Source organism: Phalaenopsis equestris, unplaced genomic scaffold, assembly GCF_001263595.1.
Source record: "Phalaenopsis equestris unplaced genomic scaffold, ASM126359v1 Scaffold001013, whole genome shotgun sequence".
In the NCBI taxonomy this organism is placed as follows: domain Eukaryota; kingdom Viridiplantae; phylum Streptophyta; class Magnoliopsida; order Asparagales; family Orchidaceae; genus Phalaenopsis; species Phalaenopsis equestris.
In genome coordinates, this window is record NW_018165452.1 from 810,122 (window position 1) to 826,825 (window position 16,704).

The following is a 16,704-nucleotide window of genomic DNA, read 5'->3' on the forward strand; positions in this document are numbered from 1 at the left end:
GGCTTTATTTTATGTTGTGTTGTTTGGGGGTGGGGGAAGAATGGTTGGGGGTGGGGGGGGGGGGGGTTGCTACAAAAAAATAACAAGATCAATTTTATACATTCAATGACCCACCATCATCTTGGCCACTTCCATCACCCCAATTGTTTTCTTCCTTGTCAGGCTCAAATTTGGTCACTAGCACATATATATTATTGTGATCAACCTTTTTCGAATAACCTAGTTAGCCCTTCGTCATAAGGGTGACACAGTGGAGGATCCCTTTTGGGGACTTCTCTGCGAGAAGAGCCTCCTGAATGGGATGAGAAGAAAGCTAAAAAAAAACTATTAATGCATCTTCATCGTAGTCTTTTGCTTCTTAAAAACATGATTCTTTGTTTCTAAGTTTGAGAACAACAATGATTGTTCAAGTTTGGCCACATTTGCCTTTACCCGCATCTCTTCTAACCTCACCTCAAGCTATTATTAGGTTTGAATTTTTTGACAAAGGAGGGTCAATTGATCGTGAACAGCTTATCAGACCATCACCAAATATTGGTCAGTTGTTTGACATAAAATGACCAAAATCATTCATAACAAAGTCTCCTCCAAGCTAGGGGACCACATCACTTTGACCGTCATAGAAAAGTAGCAAACAACAGTTGAAGACTCCGAGTTCCAATATTTGTAGAGATAAATCTGAGCAAATTTGTCATGTGGTTTGAGCTTCACATTTGCCTCCTACTCCTCTTGCATCAAGTTCCACATCAAAATTTACCCCTTGCATTTTTCCTAGGAGGTGCATCTCATAAACATTTTTATGAGACTATTGGGGGTCGTTTCCTGAGTTGATCACATGACCCTTATCTACAGTGGCACTCCTATTTGAGATGAGCCATCTCGGACAATTTTGCCGCGTCAACTCGTTCAACCAACTGGTCCATGGGCAAGTCCACCGAGCGTCCCGATAGCAATTATACCAGTGACTCACTAATATTGATGGTAAGATGGTGATTGGATCTTCTCTGATTGACAAGGACAAAAACCTTGAAGTTTCCTATCAAGAGCTAATAGGCTCCGCCACTTGAACTCTCTCCATGAAAGCTTCCCTCTCATGATGGCTTGCCTCTTCCCAACTCACCGTTGCGTGGGCATCTGGCTGACCGACACCTTAGAAACCTACAAAAGGAAATAAAATCTTAACTTACTCTTAATACCTCAACCTCTTAATCTGAATCAATTCTTTTGTTCCTATCCTTCGAATGACAATAGTAGAAAGGAAATTGAACATACAAGAACCAGACATGCCAAACCCCTGAGGTCTTCTGTCCACTCAAGCACTTTCGGTGTTGGTTTATTCTTTGCTCCGACAACGACCACATGAACCTCTTTCTTGACACCCGAGCATCCAGTGACTCCTCCCTCTCTATCTGACAAGCATCAGAGGCATTATAATCTTCTTCGATCATCACACCAAAGATGTCAGTTCACAACACCTTGTTAATAAGGTTAACATCCAGGTATTCCTGAATTGATAACCTTGCTATCTCAACCTTGTCCGTGTCTAGCAACACTTTAGTCAGTGTCCTCGTCTTTATCTTTAGAGGAACCGTCGGGATGAACCAATTCTCCTTGGACACTGCTAATATGCAAAGTACTACAATAATTCATATTATATTTCACTTATATTTCCTTATTTTGTAACAAAACCAAAAGCTTGATCTTGAAGAAAAATAAGAATTTAGCTTTTAATTTATATATATTGGGATACTAAGCAAGTATACGTATCGTTATATATATTATCAAGTAATATATGACTTTTTGATTAAGATCTGAATATCAAACCCACAGGGAATTTATATAATATGTACTTTTAGAAAATTTCTATTAAAAAAAATAATTACTTAAACTGAATATATTTTGCAGTAATAAAAATTCAAATATATTTTTTTTATTTTTGATATTTTGACAAAACAGTGACAACTTAAAAAGATAACTAGAGTTTTGTAGATGAAAAACACTTAATAAGAAAAATATATTTCTTCTTATCATGAATCAGTAATAAGTATAGAAATTATGTTGTGGAAGTATACAAATTGTGCTGTGTCAAATAGGAGAAACAATATTTTTTACCTTTACTAGAGTTGTTATAAAGAACATTGGCTAATTTAACGTTTGAATAGTTCTAAAGACCGGCTAGGCAGGGAAGATATTAGCTCTCACTCTAGAGTTCGCTCGATTTCCTTCTCATATCAGAACCTAAAACAATAAACCAATTTGGGGGCTTTAACCTATCACTTTAAAGTCCTCTAACTCTACACCCTTCAAAGAATATTTTCTTATTTATTGCAGTAAATCATATGAATTTCATTCTCATTCATACAACCTCATGTGATTCTTTCCAAATATTGACTGAGACAATACTAACCCAGTTCTTACATGTTCTCATAACAAATTTTAACATCTGGATTGGCCAAATCAAGAAGTAAATGAAGTGCATGGATTTAAATCATCACAACTTCTTCCAACATTAAAGATCTATACTCTCCACAATTTCCATACAAACTTAATTACTTATCATTTTAAGAAGAAATGTAAGGAAAACTACTCAGAATCTATGGAGAAAATAAAATCACACTTTAGTTTAAAAGTAGAAATCATTGTCAAACCAACAACAAGTCTCAATTAAAACCAAAAGTAGTCTCAAAGCCAAAAGATAAAAACTTATCTCAAGTTCTCCACCAAACTCTTGAAGTTCATTTGAATTTCTTCTCTTTACAATCACTCAAAATAAACTAACAAAAAGGATAAAATAAAAGTAAAGTGCCTGAAAATCTCTCCAATCTCTCCAACTAACTCTCCAATTTGATGAACTTTCAAAACTTTCCAAGTATTTTCAGGACTCTTTTCAAAGTCCTCTCTTCTTTCTTTTATTGTTTTCCAAGGGGTGCTTTGAAAACTCTTCAAAATGTGTCCCAATTCGATGTATTTCCCAAAGATATGCATTCTTTCGTGATAATTTTAGTCCATAGTGGTTATAACTACCTATTAAGCAAATGAGTGCCTCAAAAACCTCTTCAAAATTCACAGAAACAGACTTTACTGGTCTAGTAACTGCCACTGGCGCTTAAGCGTGAGACCTCTGGCGCTTAGGCGCAGCCTTCTCTATTTAACCGGCGCTTAAGCGCTGGATCTGGCGCTTAGGCGCCAAAACTCACTTGCACATTTTTCACTTTTTGCTCCAAATTTGATCTTTTTAACTCCTTTAAGCAATTTTCACATTTTTATTTGTATATGCAAGAAAAACACAAAAATACCTTCCATTAAAGCGCAATATCTAAAAAACATTAAAGCGCTAAAATGTGTCTAAAAACACTATATATTTTAGGTGTATCAACCAACCGTTCAGAGAGGAAGCTAACAATAAATGTTGTTTTCAATCCTTAAATTTATTATCCAGCCCTAACAACTAGAATTTGTCAACCAATGAAATTGTACAAACTCATCCAGGTTAACCCAAAAAGATAACTAATGATTGAATAATTAAAATTACCAAGGGATCCCTTGCAAACAAGAGAATATGACAAAGGTTATTATGAATTCAATCGAGTTTGTCAACATCTACAACATGTTGACTCCATAGTTGGTGAAGATAGAGCATAACTAGTTACATAATGGAGGGCGGAGCTCGAGTCGAAATTGACCCTTATAGAATAAGAGATTATCTTTGTGAAGTGAGGTTACTCGATCTGCCTCATTGGCGACCCTGAGTCAGATAGAGTATTCAAAAACATGATTTCGCTGTAAGGAGTCAACTCCCCTTGAGTCAACCACGACCGATTATCCTGGTTTTGAGACCCAAAACTCTCTAGAGAACACTTATGTCCCATCGAGTGATCGCTAAAGCGAAACACAAAAATTCGAGGGAGTGAGAGACACGAAAAAATAGACAAAGTGTGTCCTCTATATCTCAATTGTTTTATATATAGGGATGAATATGATTTGTTAACTATCAAATTTCAAGCCGAGTTTGGGTTGACTCAAAGTCAGCTGGAATGGATTGAGTGAGGCTAGAAATCAGTTTGTGGTTTGTTATGTTCGATTTTGAACCAGCTCATCTTAAAATTGAATCGAGCTCGATCACGCTTGAAATCAAAATGAACTGCCTTTATTTGAGCTATTTGAAGATGTTCTATCTTGAAAGTACGTCAAAATCAAAATGAGTTGGCTCTAATTGAGTTTTTTTCGATCCATTTTTCTTGAAATTAGCTCAAAATTGGCTCATGCCTTATTATATTCAATTTTGCTTAGCACTATGTATATGTATATACATGTTATAAATAACAAAAATGTTTCGAGTTGATCTCAAGCCAGTTTGAGCCAATCCGTGTATGGCTCAAAATCTACTATAAGAAAATTTGGTCCAAAGTTTCAGCACATAGCTCAAATCATTTATTTCAAGTCGATCTTATTTTGATCCAAAATTCAAATCAATGTTTGAGTGACTTATGATCTTAAACTAAATTCACAACCTAGGGATGAAGGAGGGTTAACAATCACATAAGGATAAAATAAAAAATGGACAATCGCTTCTATAGAAGTTCACCAACAAAATCAAAATGACATGACAAACAAGGAAGAAAAATGCCTTTATTCTTGAACAACACTTGCAAATTACAAAAAAGTACCCTAAACTTAGTTAGAGGAGATGAATTATTTTACAATAGACATGCCCCGACTAAAGCAAACTCCAATTAAAAAATGCTCTCCAATACCTAAACTTATTCAATAGATCTGATTCGGCTTGCACCTGAAGAACTCTGGACTTTTTTTGCATATTCGAGAGCTAATAGCGGAGAGTTATCATCGTCACCTTCATCTTCGTCAAGCTATTCAATAGCTCATGTATCTCACCATCTCTTTGGATCCTGATTGACCAAACGAGGGAGCTATTGATCTCATCCAGAAGATGAATTCCAAACCCCCTCGACAACCTCACTTACCTTAGGGGAAAGTGGAGAATTGTCAGGGAGGTCAACCTCACCATCCTCGTTTAAGAGTTAGCCACTCCCATCTGTCGTACGTTCTGCACTCCTTAGTTTTCCGACGACACATGCCGTCCTAAAGCAACTGCAATATAGATAAAAATATTAAGCCAAAACTTGAAGAATTATTGTCATAAAAATAGAACAAAAGTCTATAATACCCAGGAATTCAATCAATTAAAACATTGTAAGCTTACTGAGGAGCACTAATGGACGTAGTAGAAGAACCTAAGAAGCCACTAGAGTAGTCCAATTGACAGGAGGGTCATGCATCATAGCTTGCAACTAAATTGTCAGATCAGGAATTAGGCCAATCACCTGAAATTCTTTTAATAATAAGCCTAGGATTAAATGAGATGATTCCACCTAATATGGCAGAGAAAGCCTCTTTCTCTTCACTACAACTTTCTTTCTCCTCTCGTCCTCAAAGTGGTCCCATCATTTTGCCTTGGCAGTAAATCCTATATTTGGTTGGAATGTCAGCTTCAGACTTCATGAGATTGCCCATGATAAAACTAGGCAAAGGAACAAGAGGAGAGTTATCTAAACAGAGAAGGGCGCATAATACAGTAGGCATGAGAAGACCCATCACCCTATTTATATAAATTAGAAGCTCCAAAATCAACGAAGCCTAATCACTGAGTTATTAATTAAATATTGAATGATTTATTTTTTGCATTAAATTATCTCATCCTCATCGCACTATCACATTCAAGGAGTAAGAGAATCAATGAACTAAAATATGCACATCAATAATGTGTCAGCACTGATCTCACATGAATTCAATGATCCAGAAGAGAAACACGATAAAGAGAGCCCCTACAAAGAGGTCGTGAGACATGTTGGGTCGCCAGGCTAAGTCGACAGACTCGTCGAGCGGACCAAACTAAGACAATCGAAACATAACACGTCCGTGGATTGCCCTGAATGGCTAGTCATATCAACAAAGTGACTCTTCCAGAAACTCATCAGAAGGATGTTCAAACTTTCAACTGAGCAAATCGATCTAATATAATTTATCCCATGAATGATTTGACCTGATGAAAAAGTACATACTACAAATATCTTCAACCTAACTAGAACCACCTCCACAAAGGTCAAAATATCTCGTCAGAAATATTTTCTAAGGATGTCCGGCTGAGTTAAACCGATCAGGTTAAACTAATTGAGCAATGAAATAACCAAACGATGGACCATTCGCTCGCAAGTCCTTTAAAACACCCCAAGATAGACCCCACCCATATAGGGGACAAAAATGTCATATTATTGCTATGCTAGATCCTCTATAAATAGAGAAAATATTTATTGTGAAAAGAGATTAATTTTTAATGTTCATACTATAGATCTAACACATAAATCATCTCTCTCTTTATATTACTATATTTGCTAGGCATGACTCACATATTTTCAGAACGGAACATATATATTTTATCACACAATCATAATTATCATTAAGCTATGTTGCCTTCAAAATTTATTAAAAACTAAATTTTAATCAAAGTCTATTGAAATTGAAAAATTCAACCTTTGACCTCAAATTAGCCAACCAGACAAAAAGGCGGGCCCTGCTGCCAGCTCACCCAACAAACTTTTCCGAATATGCCCTCACCGTTTCGCCGTCATGTTCCGTTAAAAAGTCGTCCGTCGTTACTATGCAGCCTTGTGACCGTAGGCAAATCAGTATCCGTCATCGTCAATTAACGGCTACCACCCAGCGCGCAGCTTATGTTTTATTTATCTGAAATCGTTTGCGGGGCTTGGTGAATATCTCCGTATAAATCATTCAGTTCCAATTTCTTCTCTTTGTAATTATTCTCCTCCTCGTCAAATCGGCGCCACGCTGCATTCGCGAAAGAACAAGTTTGATGTCGGTGAGATATGATTTAAGTTGTGTTTTATTTGTTTGTATGGATTCCGGTTGTTTTGTTTGTTCTGGAGATGCATGTCTGTGTTCTGCTGCTGAATGGGATGGCCTTCTAGGGTTTAAAATTTTGGGATTGGCTTGCTTATGCTTTTGGATCTGTCTGGGGAGTTTTGTTCTCTTACTTTAGCTTGTTTGATCTCAGATTTACGGGTAGGGGATTGGGGTTTCTTCTTTCTCACAATAGTTTATTTTTTGGAATTGTAATATTGTTTGTTATGATTTTATTAGGTTGAAAAGTTGGATCTCGTCTGCCCATGATATATAGATTGTTTATAGAAATTATTTTTTAGGAATGTTTGGAAGTGTACGTGTTCTCGCACTCCGTTGATGCTAGGGGAGAAATTCCCTCTTCGGAGCTCAAACTCGATTTTTTAAAGCAATTTAGTTTGTTTGATTAATGTAGAGCCTGAAACAAATTGTGATTTGCTTATTATGTATTTGTTCCAGCCAATGACGTGTGTATATTGACTTCAGCTGTTGTTGGTATTTTGAGCTGGCTTATGGAAAAAAGAAGCATCTTTGCACGGAGAGATAGAAGTAGTTTATTTTGAGATGATTGCATTAAAATTGAAATCAATTAAAACTTGTATTGCATGTATCTAAAAGCAGATGAAATGGCTTTGAAACTTTTCGTGATCCCAAAACTTTTCTTGCAAAAATAAAACAAAATCTCTTGGAGAATCTGATAAATATTTATTTTTGTGAAATTAGTGAGTAATGATTTTGGAGCACAGTTGCTGTAAATAAATATTTGAATTCGTAGGAGCTAAAGGATTGCTGGCCCCCATTTATTTTTTCCTCATTTTTTGGTTTTATTCCTATTTTGTAATGACTATGGGAGATGTACATATATCTCCCATCTCGTGCAAGGAAAAGGGAAGACTCTTGAGAGTTTATACTTTGTTTTATCTTCTACATGGTGTTAGAGTCAGGTTAGGATGCTATTTCCAACATTTATTCTTATTATCTAAGGGTAGAGTTTTCATTTCCAACATTTCTTCTTATTCTTTAATGTTAGAATTTTCATTTTCAGCCTTTATTCTTATTCTCTAAGGTTAGGGTTTTCACCTCCAACCTTTTTATTATTCTCTAAAGTTAGAGTTTCCATTTCCAACATTGTTGCTTTTACAGAATTCTCCTTTTATTCACTATGCCGGGGGTTCCTTAACTTCCCTTAAAAAAATCAACTATGACTAATGATGAAAATCATACCAAAGGAGAACTTCATGTTTTTCAAGCATATTATCATTTGAACGCAAAAAAATACCCTAAATGATCCCAAATTGTGAAGTCTTTTCTAAAGGGAAAGGGAAATATCCAATATGTATCTACCTCTGGAGTTCAAAGCTCAAAGTTATTTCTTTGGGAAAAAATTGATTTCATGATCATAATATTTCTGTGAAACGCTGTGCTACTGGAAATCATTGATCCTCTTTGTTTCTCTTCCAATATAAATGTCTATCTACATACTGAAAGAGACTGAGGTGACAAAGTACAAGCCATGTGAAACTGCAATTGAACCAAAAGAAAAAATATAATTTGATGAAAGAACTAATGTAAATAAGAGACAATATTAAAGAAAATCAATTGTACAACATATTCACCAAAAGGCTCTCCATCTCAACATTTAAAATATCAAAACCAAACTTGGAATGATAACTCTTTATCTTGTAATTTTAGGGGGAGTACTAAATTTTTGCTCCAATTATAGCAAATAATTTAAGACACACGGATCAAGGCTTTGTACCATTGTATTTGTTTATTTATGACCCTCGGATAGCGAAAAATTCAAGGCACACGGGTCGAAAATCTGTATTGTTAGACTTGTCTCTCTATGACCACCATATTATAATCTATGTTTTTCTATAGGATATCTGACACCCTATTTATTTTTTTCTTATTTTTGGTTTTATTAATATTTTATAATGCCTATGGGAAATATATATGTATCTCCCCTCCTGTACAAAGAAAAGGGAAGAGTCTTGATAGTTTTTCATTATTTTATTTTCTATAGTTTCTTTTTGTGTAGTTATGGTAAGCCTATTAGGCGTTAAAGAGAGTGCAACCTCTTATATTGTTTGAGTTGGCAAAAACATTTATTTATCTTTTTCTGAAGAAAGAATGCACTTTCATTGAGTGTTATTCGATACATGAGAAGTTTCAAATATGGGCCTCTTCTTTTAAAAAGTTTTTTAAGATTATACACAATGTGGTGGTTGTGGCGGAGCCAAGATTTATTTTCTAACGGGGGCACACATTGTTTATTTTAAAATACTATCAATATTTTTCAATAGATGTCTGTAACTTTAAACCCTAAATTTTTGGAGGGGCGCAAAAATTGTATATTTAAATGAAATTATATTTATGCAAGCAATGATATATGTTATATAAAACATTTAAAATTTTTGGATGAGGTATTGGCCCCACTTAAATCAGCTCTTGTGTGGTGCTCTCCCTCTTTCTCTCTCTTTTAATATAGAACACATGCATCCACATTTTTAATACTTTTTTGCCTAAAGAAACAAATAATATTAATCTTACATTGATTCCTGTCTTAAATAGATTGGTTGATCTCAACTTGGATCTAAGCTGCCCGATCATAAATTGATCATGTCTATACTCAAATTGGGTTTTTGGACCAGCTAATTAGTTTTATTTCTTACATTAATTGGATCAAAACTTAGGGCAAGTTATAACCCAAACCATTGATCCAAACATTGATAGATTTACACCAGCAGTCAAACCCATTTCAAACTCGCCTGATCATAAATGGATCAAGCCTATATATATGAATCATCCTCTAAACCGGTGCTTCTGGATTCATGACCTTTAGATACACAAACTATTGTGCCATTTATGCAGGCTCATAATTTGCTCTACTCATTGTTTCTTAATCCTTTGATTTTCCTCCTCACAACGCATATATGAGTGTGCAGAGTCGCTGTGTCATGCCACACGATGACCCCCTCTATATGTCAACACGGGACCTAATAGAGGCGAGTGTGATTTAACTGACTGAATACACCCATTCTGATATCTTGGGCACCAAAATAAGGTGAAAGATATACTCAAATACTTAAAATTCACTTGAAATGATATAAACATATTCCAAATACTCTAATATTTTGTTTTAAGAGGAAGCAATCCAAAATATATCATTAAAACAAATCTACAGTGCATCTAAAACCTATAACATAAAGCATAAACTTATCTACTGTTTTACCTCAAAAAATTTATATCTTACAATAAATGCACAACAAAATAAAATTCCAAAATGAACTCTATCCTACTCGGTCTCAATATTTGCTTTCTCCCTTTATGTAAAAATAATATAATCATCTAATGAGTTATGAGGTTATGCAAGATAAATAAATGTAATCCATAATTCAAATACTAAAGAAAAATAAACTACATGAATGCTAATCATGAAAATACCAAAACGTAAAAGTGAGCGCCCGTGATTTGTATGTTTATGTAATAGCTAATACATGAAATTTGAAATGAATATTCGTATCAGTAAACAATAAGATAATTACACAGGAATCTAAACATATTCAATTTTCTTACTTAATCATTTCTCATGGATTTGTATGTTATTCAGCTTTGGAATATGTCTTGTACAATAATTTAGGTTATTGGCCATCACCACTCAACCCGAAAGCTACTTTATCTAACATTGTTATTGAACTAGCTTGACGACCCTTTTGCCTCTATAGAAGACCCTTTTGCTCTATTAGTGACCTTTTTGCCCAAACCCACGCAGGTATATAAAATATCACTGCCAACGTACTCCTCATAACATACTTTTCTGAAGCTTCATACATTTTCATAATTAAATATTTCAATAAACATGTGTAAATATTTCAATAAACATGTGATCCTTGTTCAAATATATTAAAGAACTGCATATACAAATGAATGACTTACATAAATCAGATGATTTCTTTCAACAATTTTGCCAATTAACAAAGTATTTATATATTCAAAATGCACTTGCAAGCTTGTATCCACCAAATTTTTAGGTGGTTCTTTATTCATGAACAGGAAGTTGTAATTAAACATCTCATACTAACAAGACTTTATGCTGTGCATTTCCAGACATTTATGTATATATATGTGTAAAAGGTTGAATTTGTTTTCTGTATTAAAATTTTTAAATCTTATCCATTTCATGATTCACTCCGTCGAAAAAGTTCCCTCGAAATCTCTTCCTTCTGTAAACAAGCACAAAATCATTATTCATAAAAGAGTAAATGCTTACAATACTGAATTCTAATCAATATATACAAAAATATCCCAAAAAATCTAAATTTAGATTAAAAAAAAAGATAAAACTTTCTTGCCTTTCCGCTTTCTCTCTCTTCCTTCCCTTCTTCTACCCTTCTCTGGTTTCCCTTTCCAGATCTTTGTTTCCCCAGCACCGAATCTCACGGGATGCCAGTATTTGGGAATAAGGATGGGTAATATAGGCAGGTTCATTACTTAGCTTTATATTAGTTGAATTATCACAGCCCTTAAATTTTAAATCATCCGCTGCATATGTTGATAAGCGGAAAAATTGAAAATTCCACTTACACTACAATAACCAGGAACGGTAGGCGAACCGTAGTTTTAAATAAAAATTTTAGGAAAATTTATCAAAACGGTAACTAATTCAATAACTTCTCATTTTTGCAAATTAAGCTGTAATTCTATATATCAGAATGATCAATTTGATGAGTAGAACATAATGAAATGATTTTTAATGAATTTTGAGAAAGTTAAAATTTAGGTATTTGTAACGGCACCTTTTTAAAAAAAATTGGGTATTACACATTGCCAAACAATATAAGCACAATAATGCTTATCCAGACTGCAATGCCAATCGCCAAGCCCACTCTTCTCCTTTTTCTTTAGTCCTCCATGTAGACCACATGTATAGAGCATTAACTATAGTCTCTGATGCTCTTCGAATTCACCACTTTGTAGACGAACATTCTTCTTGTTTTATCGCTGCAAAAACTTTGCATCGCACATCAAGATTGTAATTTTCACTGATATCAGATCATCTCTCAGTCGCTTTAGGGATTCGGTCATCTTATTAAATTTCTATTATTTTGTCATAGTATCTATAGTGCTTAGATGGTTATAGTATCTATCAACCCTAGAAAGCACAACTTAAAGTTCGGTTGATTCCTTGATAGGATTAAGATAAATATGTTGCCCAAAAAAGGATATGCATCACCAAGATCATTAAGAAATATCTTTCTCAATTGTTTACATAGAGTTCAATGGCATATCTTTCTCTTGCCATGGGAGTTCATGCACTTTTGGATTGACCCTAAATTTGATCCATTAACTTTATCAACAAGTGTCATGAATCGGATTTGCGTCAACCTTGATATAAATTGAAAATTATTTGGATTGGATCCAAGTGAATCAATTTGATCAATCCAATTTAAACCCTACTAGTTGGCACACGGTATTGGAGTTTTGAGCACAATATTGATTCCGTTTGGCTCTAACTTCCTAGCACTTCACCTATTAAAGGTTTTGAAAGTCCACAAATTTGGGCTTTTAACATAACTTGCATGATCACCACATAAAACATAGAGTTACTCTTAAAATTGTTTTTCCTAAGCTTCATTAGTGTGGCATTTTCTAATACATATTTCAACTAATCTTCTCCAATGTCTTGCAAATCTCATTACTAAGTTCATAGATATGCTGGGTGCTTATAAAAACTGATCGTATAAAATTATTCTAGTATTTTGATTGTTGTTTTGACTTCTATGATGTTGCTTTGTTGTTAGATGCCACAGGATTGAATGGATTCTATTAGATGCAAAGAGAATGGGCAAGGCGTATGTTTTAGAAGCTGATGATGAATAAACACTTCTACAAAATTTGCTTAAAGAGTAGGACCTTAAACATGGACGATACTATTAAAGTTTTTATACAATAATTACCTTTTCAATTTAGATTTGTAGTTTCTAGACAACGACCATTATTGAAGTAAGAGCAAATTTGTTTTATTTATCTCATGGCCTTAATATTTCATAGAAAGGTGGGTTTATGTTAGTATTGCCCCTAACTAAAAGTTACTTCATAAAATAACTCTAAAATTGTTGTTAGCATTTGCTGTTTGGGGTTGCAACTATTTTATTTATTTCTTTTTTTTAACTTTTTAATATTGTTAAATGATGATAGTAACTTATTCAATTTTCTAAGTATTCTAATAATATTTAAAACTGGTCTAAAGTAAAAGGGATACTAAATGAAGATGACACAGATACAACCGAAGCACATTCTTAAAGGAAATTTAACCAAAAACAATGTCAATCATTACATTTTTTTTAAACTTCTGTAATCAAAAGAACTAGTGCATATTAGCACGTTGGGAAACATGGAAATGGTAAGATTAACATGAAGTAAAATTTAATGTGTATTTTATTTATTTCAGTCATGGATAACAAGCAAAAAAAAAAAAACTGTCCCATGAGTTTTATCCTTGCCTTCTTACTTCTCGTTGTTTCTAATGATTTCTTCTTTTTAAGATGCTATAATATTATCACTTACCCGGCCTCATTCTAATTCAATTATGCTTAAATTCTGATTTGCATCATACTTAAGGCTTTGTTAGAGGGAGCTTCGCCGTTTGGCAAAGCTTCTTCAAAAGTCGCTTCCGCGGATGGAGCCACCCTGCGCGATCCACAATGTCCAAAGTTAGTCGTTTTGCTGATATAACTTTGTGAGACACGGGTTTAACAAACGAAATATTTTGAGGCAACAGCGTCACACTGAACAGAATGGAGCTTCACCGATAGGTCAAACTAAGCCTAAATGCAAGCCAATGCTGCAATTGTGGTATATCATGGGTTTATTTGGTTCATGAGTCCTGGAAGCATAACAAGTTTCAATATTTTTTATCATTCGTTTTAATTTAACTCTCTTTATTAACTAGTGGTTTGTATTTTGCTTCTTTCAAATTTGTTTCTCCGGGGATTCATTAGGACAGCCTTTCAGTTGTATTTTTCAAATTGCTTTGTGGATTCAGTTCCGTGTGGGCTCTTTATCACCTTTCCTCTCTATATTATATTATCTGAAAACTTTACAAATAGAAAACTGCCAATTTTCTGTTTCAAAATCAGGATCTCAGGTAATAGATCATTCTATTCCTATTTGGCTGGCTACCTGACAATTTCCTTGTCTATCTGTCACTTAAGTATCATTATTAAAATATTTAATGCCAACTTAAAAGTTTTCTTTTTAAGTTTAAATTCTTGAAGTTAAAAATTTGAATTGTTCTTATGGGGGTGTAATAGTTATGATTTTTACTTGTTTAAGTTTGTTAAATTCTGATTTTAGCTGATATTCTTGAAGAGAAGCTAAAATTTCGGTTTCAAGCAGGACACAGGCCGACCGCTACCGAAATTTGGTGAATGGGATGTCAATGATCCTTCCTCTGCCGACAGCTTTACTGTAATATTCAATAAAGCTAGGGATGAGCGAAAGACCAGCAGCAATAACCAAGGATCCAACCCTCCAGCAAATGAACTGTCTGACCAACAGAAAACCACCCATGCAACCTCCAAGTCGCCTAGTAGCTCAGTGAGTTGCACTTTCCCTTATAATTTAGGGAAATCTACATGCTTAGCACACTGTTCTTATATTTTTACATATTTCACACCTGAACTTCATTTTTACATACATTGCACTTTGGTGCTTTATATCTATGCATGAAAATGTGTATTTTACTTTTTAAAAAATGATAGTAGTGTTATTTTTTGATTTGATATTAAAGATTTGAGTGTGATGTGTGTAAATATGAAATTTTAGGTATGAGACATGTAAATACGTAAGTATTTTATGGTATGTATGTAAATGGCCCTATAATTTATGCTTACCAAACTTACAACTGGAAGCTTATATGTCATTTGCTAAAATGAAAAAGAACGAGTCATTCTAACTTAGCTTTTGCTGTTTCAAATTTTATGGCTAATTTATTTATAACACTTTATTACTGCAGAGAAAATGGTTCTGCTGCCTAAAATCTTCACCCGCAGAGTCTTGATAATTGAAAGTATCATGGTGTTGTTAGTGCAGCTTTCAAATCCAAAAATTGTCGGTTTCTGTTCTACCAATTGATCAGGCACTTTAGAGAGCTGGGAAAGGAGATTTTTCATTAGCTTTCTGATGGGGGGTTGAACAAAGGTGAGTTGCTAAGGATTCGGCAACTATTTTTAGCCTTTATTTATTCATATTAGATTGTTTTGTTTACCTTGCTCAAGTTATATTGGAGTACTGTATTTTTCTTGTTCTGTTAGAAGACATGGTTCTATTTGGGCCATTAGCGCTTGATAATTGGCCACAATTGTTTTGCTGGGTGAGTTAAGACTTTGTTCTGTGGTGCTGGTTTCCATGGTGTGGAGCCTTTCGATTAGAAGATGATGAGTGATTATTTTTGTTTATGGTAAATTGTTTTCTGTACTCTGAACATCAGAGCATTTCATTTCAGTCTAAGGTTACCAGATTTGGTTTATTACTCGTTTGGCTGCACAGTTATTTTTCTTAAGTATAAATACTGTTTTTTAGATATCAGTGATTTGTAATTCTTATTGGGCGATATCTCATTGCTTTGGTTTAATGGTGTTTTGATCTTGAACATTTTGAAATTTTTGTGCGCCAACTGACTATTCTGTGTATTGTGGATTGCTGGTTCTCCATTTAGTTTATGATGTACGACCTTTAAATGTAAGGTCAAAGTCATTTAGTCTTTTTATTACTACTAAAATTAGCGGCAGATATAGCTTTAGGGGCATTTACTTATACACCATCAATTTTCATCTGATTATCTATATAATACCTAAACATTCATATTTACTTGCATGCTGCTCAAATCTTTAACATCGCATCAGAAATACCATCATCGCTAAGTGAAATACACATTTTCATGTATAGGTTTATGACAACAAGGTGTTATAAGTGTAAATATGAAACTTTGGGTGTTTCATCAGTAAATGTATAAGAATTGTGTGGTAAGCATGTAAATTTTGCATAGTTTAAATAGTTTTTATGAGTTTTTGATATATTTATGAAAATGTACTTGATGAATGGCTCGATTGTTGAGAAAATTATTTGTGATTTTTCAACTTCTGAAACCTTGATTCATATATAATTATTGTGTTGTAGATTTTAATGATTTGGTTTTGCTTTTAAATATTCTATGAAGTAGTAAGCATCAAAATAAAACTTAGAAAATAATTATTCTTTTCTCAGAGGAGAAATCTCTCTCTTTCTCTCTCTCTCTCTCTCTCTCTCTATATATATATATATAAAAAGATGGATGACAACATGTGCTTGTCCACCCCATATGTGATAATTCAACCTAGATGAATTCGAATCCAGGACAGAGGGGACTTACGCCTAAGCTACCAACCAACAAATCACCATCTGTTTGGTCACCTTATTTATTTATTTATGTGTTGAGGCATGTGAGCGAAGATATAATCTTGGCTCTAAAGGGAATCTTCATGCGCATATCAAAATAGTGAACGTAAGTTTCTGTTATGTTGGTGCTTAAAGACAATTTAGTCATTTGTCATTTATTATTATTTAGTATAAATATGACTAATATCTTAAGGTTAGGGTTATGCATAAGATTGTGGTTGTGAGACTTAGGGTTAGGGTTTGGGAGAGATCACCTACCTCTCGAATTATAAGTGCTTATTTTTTATGTATTTGAGCGTGTTATTTGGAGTTTTTGCAAAAAAAAAA

The 16,704-nt window shown here is 34.0% G+C and overlaps 1 protein-coding gene across 2 annotated transcripts; it reads left to right on the plus strand.

Annotated features, from left to right (window-relative positions):
• Nucleotides 1–6,780: 6,780 nt before the first annotated feature.
• On the plus strand, nt 6,781–15,469 carry LOC110032721 (RPM1-interacting protein 4-like). Of its 2 annotated transcripts, none has more exons than XM_020736449.1 (3): nt 6,781–6,895; nt 14,338–14,538; nt 14,957–15,469. In XM_020736449.1, the coding sequence occupies exons 1-3, from the start codon at nt 6,890–6,892 to the stop codon at nt 14,999–15,001; spliced, it is 252 nt and encodes an 83-aa protein (XP_020592108.1). In that variant the 5' UTR covers nt 6,781–6,889; the 3' UTR covers nt 15,002–15,469. The 2 variants fall into 2 exon arrangements, with proteins under 2 accessions (XP_020592108.1, XP_020592107.1); XM_020736448.1 differs by lacking the exon at nt 6,781–6,895 and adding an exon at nt 6,961–7,098.
• The last annotated feature ends 1,235 nt before the right edge of the window (nt 15,470–16,704 follow it).